The sequence below is a fragment of the Montipora capricornis genome, chromosome 2, assembly GCF_036669925.1.
Source record: "Montipora capricornis isolate CH-2021 chromosome 2, ASM3666992v2, whole genome shotgun sequence".
NCBI lineage: Eukaryota > Metazoa > Cnidaria > Anthozoa > Scleractinia > Acroporidae > Montipora > Montipora capricornis.
Genome location: NC_090884.1, coordinates 53,119,775 through 53,135,954, shown reverse-complemented (window position 1 = coordinate 53,135,954; position 16,180 = coordinate 53,119,775). Strand labels below are relative to the sequence as shown.

The following is a 16,180-nucleotide window of genomic DNA, read 5'->3' as shown; positions in this document are numbered from 1 at the left end:
GGTACGAGATTGATGAAGACTCTTTTTCTCGTAAAGGCCTGTGAAATGTGAAGATCATTGGTTCCTCCCGACCCCTCCCCAGTACCCTCTTCACTGGAATTTTCGCGCGAAAAATACAGCTGTTGTCGCTCAATAACCAATCGGGACGAGTCGAGGTTTGTTAGACCAATCACACAAGAGAAAGCAAATGGGAAAATCGATAAAATCTAATAAAATCTATCAGTCATATACAACACATCCATGCGCATTTGATCTATTTGTAATCGAACATGGCTGATGAGAAGAAATTAGTGGTGCTTGCTTACAGTGGAGGTCTTGATACCTCGTGTATTCTGGTGTGGCTTCAAGAACAGGGATACGACGTTATTGCGTACTTGGTAGGTGGAATTTTTGTTCTTATCTTGTACGTACGCGTGGCAACCAGCAAGTAAGTCATTTATCTCTTAGACCTAAAAGATCAACATTCGTATCGTGGCTGTAGACAAAAGGTAGACTTCTGTTAAGCGAAATAACAGTTTCTTTTTCAACTTTTTCTCCGTGACGTGGAGTTTAATATATATAGCTTACTGTATGTGCTGTTTTTTTTACGTACGATGGAATCCCAAGTGTAAAGATTGTTGTTGATACCATGAATAGATTGATCAGTCATAATTTAAATTTCGAAGGGAAAGTTGAGCTGTGATCGCACGAAAGTAACTTAAGATTGTTTGTTGCACAAAAACCAAAGACCCGTCATGTCAAGATGTTTTAATTTCAATGTTAATACTAAGAAAGCAAATGAGGCGGAAATCGATAAAATCGCTTCCAGACATTGCATCGGTCATCCATGTTTATTTGATCCATTTACAATCGAACATCATGGCTGATGAGAAGAAATTAGTGGTGCTGGCTTACAGTGGAGGTCTTGATACCTCGTGTATTCTGGTGTGGCTTCAAGAACAGGGATACGATGTTATTGCGTACTTGGTAGGTGAATTTGTACTTATCTTGTACGTGTCAACCAACAAGGAAGCCATTCCTCTCTTAAAGCCTGTTTACCTGGAGATAGCGGATGTTCTCCATTTACCAAGAAATTACGGAAATTCCGGTTGGGATGTAAACGGCACGCACGTGTTTGGTTCGTTCGACCGGAAAGCTTCCGGAATAACCGGAACTTCTGAAAAGGTAGTCCTGTTTTCCCGTTGCAAACTTTCCGATGGAAAATTCTGTTTGTTTTTAACAGGCAGATGTCGGGCAAGATGAAGATTTTGAAGAAGCGAGACAAAAAGCCACAAAGTTGGGGGCGAAAAAGGTAGTGGAGATTTTAAATTTGAGATTCTTTTGAGATAATAACGCCACGTATGCTTAATGGTACCCCAGATCTATCGATGTTTTTTATCTACAGGGTACATAATTAATGGTAAACATTCATTCTGAAGGGTTTCTGTGAGAGATGTCAATGGTTCGTGCGTTTATAGGTCAACGCATGAAACAATAAATGAGCTTAAATTTAGTTGGAACTGGATCTTCCTTTCCCGACAAATTAAAAACATAAAGAGAGGATTTATTTATCTTTTGAACCGGGTTTTCATTGTATAGAAGGTAAATACCGGTTATTTTAAAGTTGCAGGTGTTCATATTTAGTTCGGTTTATGGTTGCACAAACTGATGTTAATAAACCTGAAAATTACATATATGCCCTATGAAAGCAGATGTATTGACTTATTAGCAATTATCGTATCTCTGTTTCTTTGTCACACAATGTTCAACATTTGAATAAGCTTTTGTACTAAGTAACGGTACAGACTAGTTCAAAGTACAAGAAAGAACAATGAACATAAACTAGTTGCCCGATTACAATGTATCCTTCTCCTCTGGCAAAGTCCATCGTAACTTAACAGGATTTATTATATAGATACTGATGAAATACCAGGATTTCTCCTTTTACGAAAAAATCATATCTTCACCGCGCTCATTGAACATATCATTTTAATCTTTCACATGTGAGGATATAGGTGTCATCATGGTAACGAACATGATTAGCAATTAAAACACGAGCTTCCTCTTCATTGTACGATACTTTTGTGCTTTAGTATAATTCTTCTCTACTACATTAACATTTTTATTGCAAAATTTTACATTATCATAACTTTCATATCTTGTTTCATATTACACAACATGTGTGTTTTAGCAGTTGGTGACCAGTTTTTCATCTTTTCGAAAATGAGTAAAACAAGTTGTTTTAAATCTGGACATTTCATCAATATATGTATAAATAAACAGATTATTACATGACCGCTTGGGGATACAAATTTTATCTTCTTGTGCTGAAAGTATCTCTCACTCGTTCGAGCTCGCCCTCACTCATGAGAGATACTTTCAGCACTCGAAGATAATATTCATATCCCTGCGCGGCCATGTAATATCCTCTATATATTTTGTAGTTTCCACAAAGGTTCCATTTTTAATAGACAATGTGCTCATCGTGCACATGTGCTCCTTTTTATGCTGTACACTAATCCTTTCCCTGTCAGTTCTCTTAGGACTTTGGTTCATTCACAACAGCGCTTTGTTTTGATTCAAGCGCTTCCCTGCCACCAGAATTTTGCCCTTACTTTTCGTGTGTTTTCTATGTGGTACCTGGCATAGAACCTGAAAGAGTTTATTAAGTGGGTTAATGTGCAGACAGGCCATCACTAATGATATACTTTGACATATGGATGGGGTAGACTTTCAGGTAAAATTTAAGAATCCGATCCCACCAACGCGTCGGCCAACGCGTTGGCCAACGCGTCGGCCGACTGTCGGCTGACTGTCGGTCGACTGTCGGCCGACTGTCGGCCGACTGACGGCCGACTGTCGGTCCACTGTCGGCCGACAGTCGGCCGACTGACGGCCGACGCGTTGGCCGCTGTTTAAACTTATAACATATAAGATGCGTCGGTGGTGCGTTGGTGGTGCGTTGGTGGTGCGTCGGTGGCGTGTCGGTGACTCATTTGGGCCTTATTGAACTGTTGAAAACCTAAACGTACCTTTTTCAAACTGAACGGAACTGTCTTCGACGGAAAACTTTCACTACCATATTGTATTTCGTGATATTAGAACCCAGTTCCCATTACGACAAGTGTTATTAGAACCCAGTTTTCACTCGTTGCCCGAGACTTCGTCATCATCAGCTATTTATATATATTATTACAGGGCTTCTAAGAGGGTGCGAATTTGGAAATGCGGGACTTTGAAGTATCATTATGCGGCAAGGAAGCAGGACTTTGAAGTATCATTAAGCGGCAAGAATATATTTGAGCACAAGGGAACAACATAATGCAATTGAATTGGTCATAGACTTTTGCAAACTTGGTGGCTCCTAAAGGAGCCGTTTTTTTGGAGACCCTGCGGCTACCTGCAGCTGCTCCTTTTCTGTTGCCCTCCTCCCCTTTTTAGTTTTCTGTTTTTTAGCTGGTGGCTGCTCGCAATCACATTTACGACTGTCGCCACTATTTAACAAATTAACTCCCGCTTTGGTAGCCGACCCTTGCCAAAACATCGAGCAGACCTAGGTACTAGTGTTTCATTTTAAAAATGGCGGCTATTTGCCAATGGTGTTTTCGTCGTTCCTTATGGAGTTGTTCTTGCTTCCAACTGAAAGAACTAACAAAATTATAAAGAGTAAGTATTTAGACCAACGTGACGGTAGTGTTTAGACCAACGTGTCGGTAGTGTGTCGGCCAACGCGTCGGTAGTGTGTCGGCCAACGCGTCGGTAGTGTGTCGGCCAACGCGTCGGTAGTGTGTCGGCCGACGTGTCGGTAGTGTGTTGGCCGACGTGTCGGTCGTGTGTCGGTGGTGTGTCGGCCGACGCGTTGGCCGACGCGTTGGCCGACGCGTTGGCCGACGCGTTGGTGGGATGGGATTCTTAAATTTTACCGACTTTCATATACGGGACTAAAATGGGGCATGACAAAAGAGCCAATATTGTTATTCCGATTAGGAATTTCTGATTAGATATAATGTTATAGTGGTTTTGTTCTTTTGTTTTGTGGACATTATTTCAGATGTGGTATATGAAAGATCATGTACATGTACGTGTAATAGAGAGTAATTTTGTTACCTTTGCGATAAATGTGAAACTCAGGGATAATATATATGAACATTTGATTTGGAAATAAGATTATACTGTATATATATTATCCCCTTATATTGTGAGAAACTGAATTGAATAGGAAGACTCAAAGGCAGGGGTCGCGTTCAAAGACATACCGGTAGGTGTTTGGATAGGAATAAAATGTGTCATCACCACTCTAAGACAAGTGCGGAGGACGTTAGATCAAAAGGGCTGATGTCCTGCCTCAGAACTGGTCATATCTGGTCATAAGGCCATTAAACAAAATCTTCTGTCAAAACCATCATTCGACACCTCTTTTTTGACAAAACACGTGCGTTTGACAGATTTGTTCTATCTTGCAATCTGTCACACACTAGAGAAGCATGGCAAACAGAAACCTTCAACATAGTTCTGATCAATTGCATCCTTTTACATATTCCCTGGCCTTGAACTTCCTTGTGTGGGCCATCCTACGATCAGAATCAGCAGTTATTTTATCCATCACAGAATGATTCGCAGCAGTTCAGCAATCTTTCATCTGTCGCAGAATGACTTTCAGTAGTTCTGCATCGAGTCTGGGAGTCTTTCGAAGGCACCGGTTAAAAAAACCACTTGTGAGCGATGGGACCCTGGCGACAAGAAATTGCAGCTCTGTTTGATATGTCAGCGATATGTTGACCGTGCGCTACTGACGTGGGTCATACCTAATTTGATTAATTTTGTTTCCAGTGTTGGCCACGTCCTGCTATGGCTTTGATATATGATCAAATGTCTTTAAACACGACCCCTGCCTAACTCTCAGTCGAAGTGACTAATTAGAGGTATATATTGGATCAGGGACCCAGATGCCAACATCCAGCCATTCATGGAAGCTTTTTGTAGCAAAATGTTTGCCATGTCATCTATTGCAGATTGTTTTTTTTGGATTTATTATATTTGCCTTTGTGTTGTATTTTGGCATTGAGAAAATGAGTACTTTTCTACTTCCAATTTGCTACAGGTTTTTATTGAGGATCTAAAAGAGGAATTTGTGAAAGAGTTTATCTTTCCTGCTGTCAAAGCAAATGCGATTTATGAAGATCGTTACTTGATGGGAACAGGTATAGAGTAGCTGAGTTCCTGTTTGTGTTTTGGTTCTTAAGGTACCAACTGGTTGGATCCCATACATATAGATCAACAAGGTACATCTCTTATCAAAATGGACACCAAAAAAATTGCTGCCTTGTCTGATATTGGAGGATCCGGGTGTTTTTACCTTGAGGGTTTCCTGAAGTTATCCATACATATATGACCCCAATAGTTTTTAACACCGGCCCTTGTTTTTAATTATAAAGTAGAGAAATTTTCATTGTTGTTGTCATCATCATCATCATCATCATCATCATCATCATCATTATTTATTTTTTTTTATTATAATTTGTTTTTTCATTTTTGTAATTTCCCTGAATTGAAGGTCTAAGGCTGAAAGTTAGAGGGCAAGCAGTGCTGAATAGGTGGCTCGATCGGTTGCTGTTCTTTCACCTCTGTTGTAATATTAATTCCTCAGAGCATGTGAAAATGGAAACAATTTTTACTCAAAAGTACTAGTTCAAACTTTCACTGGGCAGTCTTGAGTGCAACACCTGTACATGTGGTTGCCCATTTAGGCGATGCTCTGGCACAGTTCATGGAAGAGACCGGGCAGCCTAAAGGGTAACTTTACAAGTCTAAAGGTTATTACAGTAACCCTCTAAATAATGCTGGCCTGGTCCCAGTTTACTTTGCTTTCTATTTTCAGATGTCAAATTATACACTGTATGCAAAAATAGGCACTCATTTTTTTTATGGAGCATGAAACAGTTACTTTACAGTACATGTACATAAGTGCCATGGATTGAGAGGAAAATTTGTCCACTAAATAATCAAAAATCATGGTTTTTTTTTGTTTTTGCTGTTCCTTTCACAGGATTAACTTCTTCTTAGAACTGGAAGATTATTTGAATGAACATTAACAGCTACTGTGTATATTCATTTTTGTTTTACAGCGGTTGCCAGACCTTGTATTGCTCGTCGTCAAGTCCAGATTGCCCTCCAGGAAGGTGCAGAATACTTGTCCCATGGTGCCACAGGAAAGGTTATTCATAAACGTCTTTCTCTGTGATGATATTAGTTATTATCAAAAGTATCATGTACATAAGTTTAAACAGTACACATCTCAGGATTTTTAAAAAAATTGCATTTAACATCTTAATTAATTCTGTATCGTATGTTTCAATTCGCCTCACATTGTCTTCACTGCATAAAAAGATATCTTAATACGGATGTCATAGAAACCAGTTTGATGTCAACGTCATTGGTAACTCTGAGATATTGAGAAACATGTTTGTGCTCCTTCCAGGACTCAAACCTACGGTAAAGGGTGACAAATTGTAAAATCCGAGACTCGATGAGATGCCAAGACCCTTGTTTGCGAATCCGAGGCCAAAACATGCATTAGACTTAATTCACACTGAAATAAATGCCATATAAACTAGACTTTGAGACTCCTTGCAAAGACTGTCAAAATTTCAAGATCGGATAAAAAGTTTGCGAGTGCCAAGATTTTGAGGTACCATTCGCCACCACTGTACTGTACATGTGACCTTCTGATTAGTAGTTCAGACATGTCCTCTACCACTGTCAGAGCTTTCCAACCTTTCCATTGAGCAGGCAAACTTCATGACCCACTTGCCATAAATTGCCAGAGTGGTTTACTGAGTTGCCTGGGTTCATTAATCATACATTTAGAAATGGTCCATTTTTTTGTCTCTTGCTGGCTTTTGACTTGATTGTCTTTTGACTTGATTTTCTGGTGGGTAAGTGGTCAAATATATTCACTTGCCCAAGCCAGAAATACACTTGTCCTGGATGATTGGATGGGGATTTTATTGTGCATTCTTCGGCAAATTAAACTAGAGGCTGGTGACACACATCCAACCTATTCAGTAGCTGGTACTGGACCTGAAAATGTTCAACGGCAGTTGTTATGTAGATTTTGCATTTCAATTACAAATGAACGAAAAAAGATGTGTTTTTATTGGGAAAATTATAGATTTAATCTGAAGAGTATATATAACAATGAAATTATTCAGTATCTCTACATGATTAATTTGATGATTAATTGTTAATTTCCCATTTCACTTAATAAAAAACAGTGGTAATGTAGTTCAGTAGCATTGGTTGTTTCTGTTTTCTTTTACAGGGAAATGACCAAGTTCGCTTTGAGATGACATACTATGCTCTGTATCCAGAAGTGAAAGTGAGTTGATCTCTGAAAGAGAAATAGAGGATATTACATGGCCACACAGGGATACGAATTTCATCTTCAAGTGCTGATAGTATCTCTCATGAGTGAGCGCTGTGAACGAGTGCGAGATACGATCAGTGCGAGAAGATAAAATTCATATCCCCAAGGGGCCAAGGGGCTTTTCATTACATAGATACTGACGAAAATGTCCGGATTAAAAACAACTTATTTTATTCATTTCCAAATGGTGATAAAAAGGTCACCAACTGCTAAAACATGCATGTTGGGTAACATGAAACTATTTGTTAAAGTTATGAAAAACTAATCACGGTAATGTCAAATTGAGTCATAAAAGAATCTTTAAAATGTTAAAGTAGTAGAGGAAAATTATACTACTCAAAAGTATCTCACAAGGAAGGGGAAGCTCGTGTTTTCTTTTTTTTGGCTTATCGGGTAGTATGCCATACGACACCTAGCTATATCCTCACGTGTGAAAGATAAAAATCATATCTTCACTTCACGCAGCAAAGATATGATCTTTTTAGACAGGGGAAAATCCTTGTATTCCATCAGTACCTTTATTATAATCAGATTTGCTTGATTTCTGATTACCTTAAAGAGTCACTGAAGTTATCACTTAATCCTTTGTTTTTGGTTATTACCAGGTTATCACACCATGGAGATTGCCAGAATTTTACAACAGATTCAAGGGACGAGTCGACTTGTTTGAGTATGCAGAGGTAAAAAAAGCTCTTTTTAGCAATAAAATATTAATTTGTGATTACTAGAATTTGGGGCGTGACTAAATTATTAGTAGTATCGCCCAACTAGTGGACTAATGCAAATGCTGCATTTTGATTGGCTACACTACTAGAGGACTATTGGTAATAGTTATCGAGTAGCGAAAAGCATGACGCTTTCTTTCGTTTTATTCCCAAATAAATATTTCTTCAACTTGCATTTGCTGACTTTGTTATTGCCTTTTTGTCGGACTAGTTGGGTGATACTAAAACAATTAGACCCTTCGCCCTCAAGGCTATTGACCCGTAGCACCCAAGGGCTACGGGTCTAATTGTTAAGTAGCACCATATATTGATATTTTAATAATATTTCTGGTATACTGGAGTTGAGGTCAATTTTATGTTTCGCTTATAATAATACCTCATTTATGTGGGCACGTGGCTTTGAACGACTACCATAGAACAAGATAATAAGTTTAAGTGTGAAATGCAGGCAGCTCACTATTTTCTCGTTTTGATTAAAGTCACTTCAGTAAATTCTGCATTTACCCCCCTATTTTTCATTCCTTGTCCAGAAAAAGGGTATCCCTCTTCCAGTTACCCCAAAGAAACCCTGGAGCATGGATGCTAATCTAATGCACATCAGGTGGGTAGATCTCTCATTTATATCAGTACATGTATATACTTGACTGTTATCAGGGAATAACCAACTGTTATAATCAACTCGGCGCTATGTGCCTCATTAGCTATTTATCACCTTGCATCCAATTAATGCAATGATCATTCATAGAATTATCGTTAAATATATAGATTTAGCCAAGCCTAAAAGCGGAGCTCTCGTGTTATTTATTTCTTCAATTGAGCCTTCGATCCAATTGAAAACCAGTACCTGTTTGGACGAGCTTTAAACTTGAGCCCATGATATGGTCATGTGATACTGGTCAGCAGATACCTTGTTTTGACAGGTGTCAATTAACCATAACGTGGATGTGCAATATCACAGATGTTCCTGCCAAAAAAACATGGGTTGCACCACAGCGTTCCACATTGGCATACAGGGGTGGATGTACAGTCATGGTGACCAAAACCAATTTTCTTGTACAGATGGGTAACCATGGTTGCCAATGGTTCTCTGCACATGCACCTTTAGGGCATGGAGCTCTGCTATTAACATTCTAGCGATTAGTCAGAGAACGGGAGCAGTCATGCATATGGCTCAGTTGGCTAGTGCGTGGCTTTTGGAGCAAGAGGTCCCCGGTTCGATCCTCTGTGACTTAAGCATCTGTTTCGACTTTCTTCTGATCCGTGTAGCTATAGCTTTAAATACCCGTAAAACGGAGCACTGACAGAGGGAGGGGGTAAAGGGGGCATCGTTGGCTTCCACTGATACCAGCCTCGTAGCTGAAGGAACTACATGTACATGTACGGATGTTAAATAAAGTTACTTTACCTTTTTTACCTTTTTAATGTATTGCATACACTGTAACATCTTCATGAAAAGTGTGATCATTTTTTCACTATCATTGTCTTTTAATTTTCCTTAACCTTCTAATAGCACATCATCCATAGGTAAAAGGTAAAGTCTGCTACGAGCCTAGAAGGCCCATCAGGCTAGGGCTTATCTCCAGTTTCTGTAGCATGAAGCGACTAGGAGTATTTCTACTCCCCCCTGGATGGGATGCGAGTTCATTGCAGGGTTACCCCCAACATTAGATTCACCAGTACCCATTTGTACACCTGGGTGGAGAGAGGCACCGTGAGAGTAAAGTGTCTTGCCCAAGAACACAACACAATGTCCCCGGCCAGGACCCAAACCCGGACCACTCGATCTGGAGTTGAGTGCACTAACCATGAGGCCACCGCACCTCCCACATTTTAATGCAATGCTCACGTTTGTGATAAATTTTTCATGTATTTTTTCATGTAGTTATGAAGCTGGAATTCTTGAAAATCCAAAGGTTGGTATTCCATCTCTTTCCCTTTAATACATTTCCATTATTATTTATTTGTTGCTGTTTCTCCAAAATTATCGGTAATCGTCGGACGGCTGAGATGCAGTCAACCACAAGTTGTATCCAGGAATTTTGATCAGCCGCCATAGTAGCAATGGGCCTTATGCGTGATGATGTTTGACTGGTTAATTTCACCACCAAGCCTTGTTTGCACAAAATTATACATATCACTTGGACATGCAATACTGTTCATACGTGGGTTTTCTTTTCAAGTTTGCTCCTTTGGGATTTAGCTCATGCTACTGATTTACTAGTTTGGTTTTCGAATTTGAGGCTTGGTGGTGAAATTAGCTAGTCAGACGTCATCACGCATAAGGGCTATTGTCTCTGGGCTCAAGTCCCCCAGCAAGACCAAATAGACCGAATTGGTCTTGCAATGGTTATTATTATTAGTATTATTATTATTATTATTATTAGTATTAGTATTATTATTATTAGTATTATTATTATTAGTATTGTTGTTGTTACTTTTCTTGCTTGTCTGGTACCCAAAATTCCTAATTGACTATAGAGGACTCTATAAAACTCTGGTTTTCTTTACAGTAAGGACACTTGAACCATGAACACTTGACATTTTTGTGTACATTGTTTTTTTCGATGACGAAGAAATAAAGGCTCTTCTAATGATGTATAGTGTTACATGAAAGCATTTTGTAAGTGTAAAAACATTAAATACTCTTGTCAAAAGGACGAGCCCACATTCTATAGTCACTAAAAAATGCACAAAAAATATCAAGTGTTCATGGTTCGAGTGTCCTCACTGTAATGGCATGCTTGTATTTTGGAGTCTGTGCTACAAGGAAGCTATCCACGCAGACACCTTTTCCAACTGCCACTGGCACTCTCACTTTGAATTCCACCAGCTCTAGTAGTATATTTTTGCTGTTGGTTCATCATTTGAAATATGTCTATAGGCTGAGGAGGTTACCTGTAGTTTTATGATAATTATGTTGGGGCACCTGGGTGCATCAAAATGTTGCATGCTGAACTGACTTGTTTAACAATCATTTCTTGGTACCTTTAAAAGAGAAGACCACAGTATCTAATGCTTCTCAATTCATAAAATAGAATTAACATCTTTGGTACATGTAGATAATTTTAGATCTTCTTTTGTTGATCACTGCAAAAGAACCGATCTTGCTTCCTCGTCTTGATTCAAATGTATTTCATTCCACAGACAGAGGCCCCAGATGATATTTACTGCATGACAACTGATCCCAAGGCATCTCCTAATGAGGCAAGAATAAACCCTTCTTCATTATTTATCTCAGCTAGCTGCTACACAATTTGCCAGTGTTAGACTTTAAAGAGTGTCTTTGTTGTTTGATTGGAAGCTCTAGAGATTTGATAAACACTCTTCCTGAGTGACACTGCAGCTGTCTTCACTCTTTGTGACACACTTTAACTTTATTTAGGGTTTCTTGCTTTTTTGCTGTCAAGTAATAGCCTGTTTATGAATCAAATTGAACTGAAGAATGCAATGGCATTAACTTATAGTTAGGAGCAGGTATATAGCCATGAGAAGAAGAGCTGTTTGCACAACTAATAACATGTGTCAGTTTCATGATGTATTTTCTATCAGAATAACCTCCAATGAGTCTTGCAATAGAGAGGAGGGAAAGGTTTTTATTTTTTCAAATCAAACATAACAAACGAAAAAACCCAACTGACAAGAGTCTACTAATGTTGGCTACATATTTATATTTACTACTTATGGGCTTTTAGTTTGGGACCAGAGTAGAGAAATCCAGCATGTACAGATGTACTTAGTCGGAACAGGCTGAATTCAACTTGAACCTGCAGCATGGACTTGGGAATGCAACACACTCTTTCTCCTCATCCAAACTGCCTCCATTGTAGTGACTTTTTATTTTCTCTCAACATTATTTTGTTTTTAGTTTTTTACCATGGCCAAATTTCACCAAAAAATAACTTGTGGAACTGACTCTTTTAGGTTGCACACTTTTATGAAAGGCAAAAGGATGGAAATGAAGGAAGAAGTTTTGGCTAGTTTAATGGAATTGGCTAGTTGCATAATATTTTGACCTGTGACAAAAATTATTATTTGAAGATGTTAGACCAAATTTAATGTCTGCTGAAAAATTCGTTTCAGTTTGATGGACCGAGCAGATAATAGACACAAAAGTGTCAGGGAATATTTGCATGCATCGATGGCTCAGTTGGTTGAGCAGCGATCCGCCATGCTGGAGGTCGTGAGTTCGACTCCCGCCGGACCAACACTCAGGGTCTTAAAATAACTGAGGAGAAAGGGTTGACTTAGTAATAACATCCGCAAATGGTTAGACTTTCAAGTCTTCTCGGATAAGGACTATTAGCCGTAGGTCCATCTCACAGCCCTCAATATTCACAAACTCTGTGGGACGCTAAAGAGTAGGGCATGGAGTTCCCGGTTTTATGGTCTGGCCTTTCGTTCAGCAATGTGGTCAGCTTGGCGTAATCTTCTGAATGGGCTACTGATCGATGAGACCACGTAACAGTAAAACAGACGGTAGTCAAGTTGAAGGAGTCCAAGTGCTGAAATTGGTAAAACAAACAAGGTGCATGCATTTTTCGGCATTAAACGTTTTTTGTCTTTTATTTATTTCTTAGTCAGATGAGCTTGAGTTGGAATTCAAGGAAGGTAATTGTCTCAAAAACGCACTCGAGTAATCATGTTGTTTCATGCCGTGGGTAAAGATGATAGCATGATTACATGATTACTTGGTACGGTAGCATCATTCAACTTGTTAAATTAAAGGTGCGTGGGCTCTGAGGAGACTTTTTAGCCCAGCCGAGGACTTTTATGGCTTGAAGCATATGCAACATACAAATGAGGTCACCAACCTTGAGGGGAATGATTGTATCTGATTAGGGAATGGCATCCTTTTGAAGGTGCTCATGTCCTTTGAGACCACGTTGAGGCCATGCTTACAACTGCTACTGATGTGGTACGTGGATTAAATTGTGTGAGGGATGGTAAAGTGAAAGGAGAGAAGCCCTCCTAATCTACCATGACTCAAATGCCAAGTGAGATCATTAGGCCTTGTGATCCTTAACTTGTAACTACGTTACAACATTGCTACCATAGCAGTGAAGCAGGAGAGAGATCTACATGTATCGTTTGCACCAGTATGCTGCAACATTCAAGGCTGGGATGGGCAGTCATTGATTCTATGATGGTTTCCATCACAAGTTATGTGCCTATCCATCTCTGTAAGAAATTTGACCCTAGCAAGGATGTTATACCGTGTGAAGTTGTGTGACTAAACAATGATGTTGAACAATGTTATTCAAAGAGTTTGTTTGCTTTAATTTCTTGTCTCCAAGGTGTTCCTGTAAGAGTTAGGAATGTCAATGATGGTACCGTGCACGATAAACCACTCGACATCTATACTTATCTCAACAAAGTGGGGTTAGTGGAATTGATTGCTGTGGAAGTGATTTTTACTTAAGGCTTACCATACCAAGCGGGTTTTTTTGCATGCATACATGCATACTTAATTACCACTCCCCAATGTGGGCTTTTCAGTGCCAATGAAACAAGCCAGTTGGCTAATTTACAAGTACATTCGAGAAGTTGAACCAGGGACTACCAGGATCAAATTGAACTAGTGGTCAGAACGGTTCTCGAACTCGGATCTCCCGATCTCAAGGAAAGCCCCGCACTGCCCCCACCGGTGATTTGTCAGGGGCACCCAATGTTAATCTTCGGTGAACTATGTGTTCGGGAGAGTCAAACTGTTCTACGAATTTCGGTTCTACGTTGCTAAACAGCTAAAGATTTCTTTACTGAAACGTCACCTAAAAGATCCGCAACCAGGAAAAAGTAGTCTCTTACGTTTTCGGAAGGGGTATTTTATTGCAATTTTGGCACTAAAATGAGCAAATAATTTGGTGGATTGGAAAGTACTTTGCAGGTAACACTCAGCTAGCAATTTCTGAAATGAGGATATCATTCCCCGGACATTTCAATTCTGAGCTAAGACATCCGAACAGATCAAATTCTTCTGGGTGATAAAATCACCTCTTTAGACGCAGTCTTTATGCATTACAAGACTGTTACAAGGAGCCTAGAAATCATTGTCTCTCTAAGGCATTTGGCTTAATTTTCTCGTTGGGTGTCCTCAGTGATTTGTTGTTGACGTGGTTGTCGAAAAATCGACCCTGTCATTCCAATGGAAGCCTTTTCTTGGAAGAGTCCGACATTCAACTTTTCGGCATCTCACGTGAACGCCTTAATTGGACGTATTGTCATTTCACTTTGTTCTTTTTCCCATCAGTGGTCTACATGGTGTTGGAAGAATTGACATTGTGGAAAATCGATACGTTGGGATGAAATCGCGAGGTACGCATTTAAAAGTAAAAAAAAGAACCTACTGAATATTTACCAACGTAAGTAAAACCGACTGGAAGAAACTAAACTATCGGTTGTTCTCCAAAGGCGGTAGAGTTGATTTTGCGACATCCGTAGCCAAGTATGGTAGTTAGAGCTCCTCATGACTGCTAAACCAAGTCGTCCATATAACCTAGGTCGGTTCAGAATTAATCAATAGGAGCTTGGAGAATTGGGCAGACCCTTCCGTGGTAAGTCGGGTCGTCCCAGAGATTTTAAAAGGTTGAGTGTTGAAAATGTAAATCATTTTCCCAGCGTTTTAGAGGGATTATTCTAATCTGATATCTTAGAAATACTTAAGTTTGAACCTTAGAATGTTTCACAGCTTTAAGATATTCCCTTTCCATAGTTAACTTTATTTTTTCCTCAGTGCGTGAGCGGGCGGAATTCAACAAATCCTGTAATCTGATTGGTTTCGGGAGCGGGCGGAATTTTCTCATCCGGCCCGCTCACGGCGGGCGAAATCCTAGCCTTAGTTAAGTTACGTGAGCTTGTGTGATGACTTTAAATTTCCATTTTTTTTTGACACCGAATCCGTTACATACAAAAGTTTCTTTTTAATAGACAAGAGGTGTGGAAATAGAATTGAAATAAAAATATTTCTCTTTGAAACGTTCAATTTGTAAGTTGCTTTAAGGACTTTAGTGCGAAAATCTTCCCACGTTGAAATTTGTTTCATTTTTCGCCTGAAGTTAGGTCATAAATTACTTATTCCAAAAATGAAAAAAAAAATTGGGGGTTGCCGACTTTGTTTCGGAGAAAAAGGCAAGGGAAAAATGCCGTAATTTCGATAGATAGGTCATCATAACGAGATGTAGTCTCATCTACTCATCCGTCGAAAATCTTAAAAATAATATGTGAGTGGAGGTTTCTGTGCATAGAAATATAGGAGTGGGTTTTTTTAGATAATTGCATGCCGCTGTGGATGTCGTTAACAGTAGAGTTAATCCTCAACGAGCGTTTTCGCAAGCCCTACCCGTTGTAATCAGGACTCGCGGAAAGAAATTTTTTTAAAAAGATAACATCTTACATTGTGATTTTTTTCATTTCATCACATTTTGTAGGTTTTAAGAAAAGTAAGGGATTCATGTCTTAAAAAATAGGGGTCACTATGATCTAAACGAGTAAAATCGATGTGATGTTGCGAGGCTCTTGAAAAATTTAGTTTGTCACGATTTTGCGTGACCTGTAGGGGAAGGACTGGAACCTAAGACAGGATCGATCGATGAAAGGTTTTTGTAAAAAACAAAACTTTCTCGAGCATAGCAGCGAAGATTCAAGCAGGCGTTATCTTTATTTGGTTAGTGTTTTGTATCATATATAAGATCTTAACTAAGGCTTGAAGTAATGCGTGACATATTACAGCAGCGTTACCTGCGCAGTAAAAGTTGCGCACAAACTATTAGCGCGAACGCCTTTAAACACTGTCGAAACACTGCATTCGCTATCAAGCACGGTGCGAGTCAGCAATTAAAAAGGTGATTTCAGAGAGGAAGGAATAGAAAGAGGAAAAAATAAATAAGTTATTTACCAGCTAAGGATCGGTTCGTATAGCGAAAAAAATGTTTCAAAATTTCAGTCAAACGAAGTAGCTCACGACTGGACATCTTACACAAAAAGCCTATAAATGTAATTGTTGAAATATGTCAGAATCTCTGTCAACACGGAATATGTGAGGCAGCGGGGCATA

At 39.3% G+C, this 16,180-nt stretch overlaps 1 protein-coding gene across 2 annotated transcripts in view; it reads left to right on the top strand.

Annotated features, from left to right (window-relative positions):
• The first annotated feature begins 218 nt into the window (after positions 1-218).
• Positions 219-16,180, top strand: part of LOC138027517 (argininosuccinate synthase-like) — a 21,155-nt gene continuing 5,193 nt past the window's right edge. Inside the window, exons 1-12 of one of the 2 annotated variants that reach the window (XM_068875078.1) lie at positions 219-377; positions 1,223-1,291; positions 5,081-5,180; positions 6,105-6,193; positions 7,301-7,357; positions 8,011-8,085; positions 8,661-8,731; positions 10,013-10,043; positions 11,275-11,334; positions 12,708-12,738; positions 13,425-13,509; positions 14,378-14,442. In XM_068875078.1, coding sequence (XP_068731179.1) covers positions 270-377; positions 1,223-1,291; positions 5,081-5,180; positions 6,105-6,193; positions 7,301-7,357; positions 8,011-8,085; positions 8,661-8,731; positions 10,013-10,043; positions 11,275-11,334; positions 12,708-12,738; positions 13,425-13,509; positions 14,378-14,442 — 841 coding nt within the window. In that variant the 5' untranslated portion in view covers positions 219-269. Of the gene's footprint in view, positions 378-813; positions 967-1,222; positions 1,292-5,080; positions 5,181-6,104; positions 6,194-7,300; positions 7,358-8,010; positions 8,086-8,660; positions 8,732-10,012; positions 10,044-11,274; positions 11,335-12,707; positions 12,739-13,424; positions 13,510-14,377; positions 14,443-16,180 lie in introns of those variants that run through there. The other variant, XM_068875075.1, reaches the window with a different exon arrangement.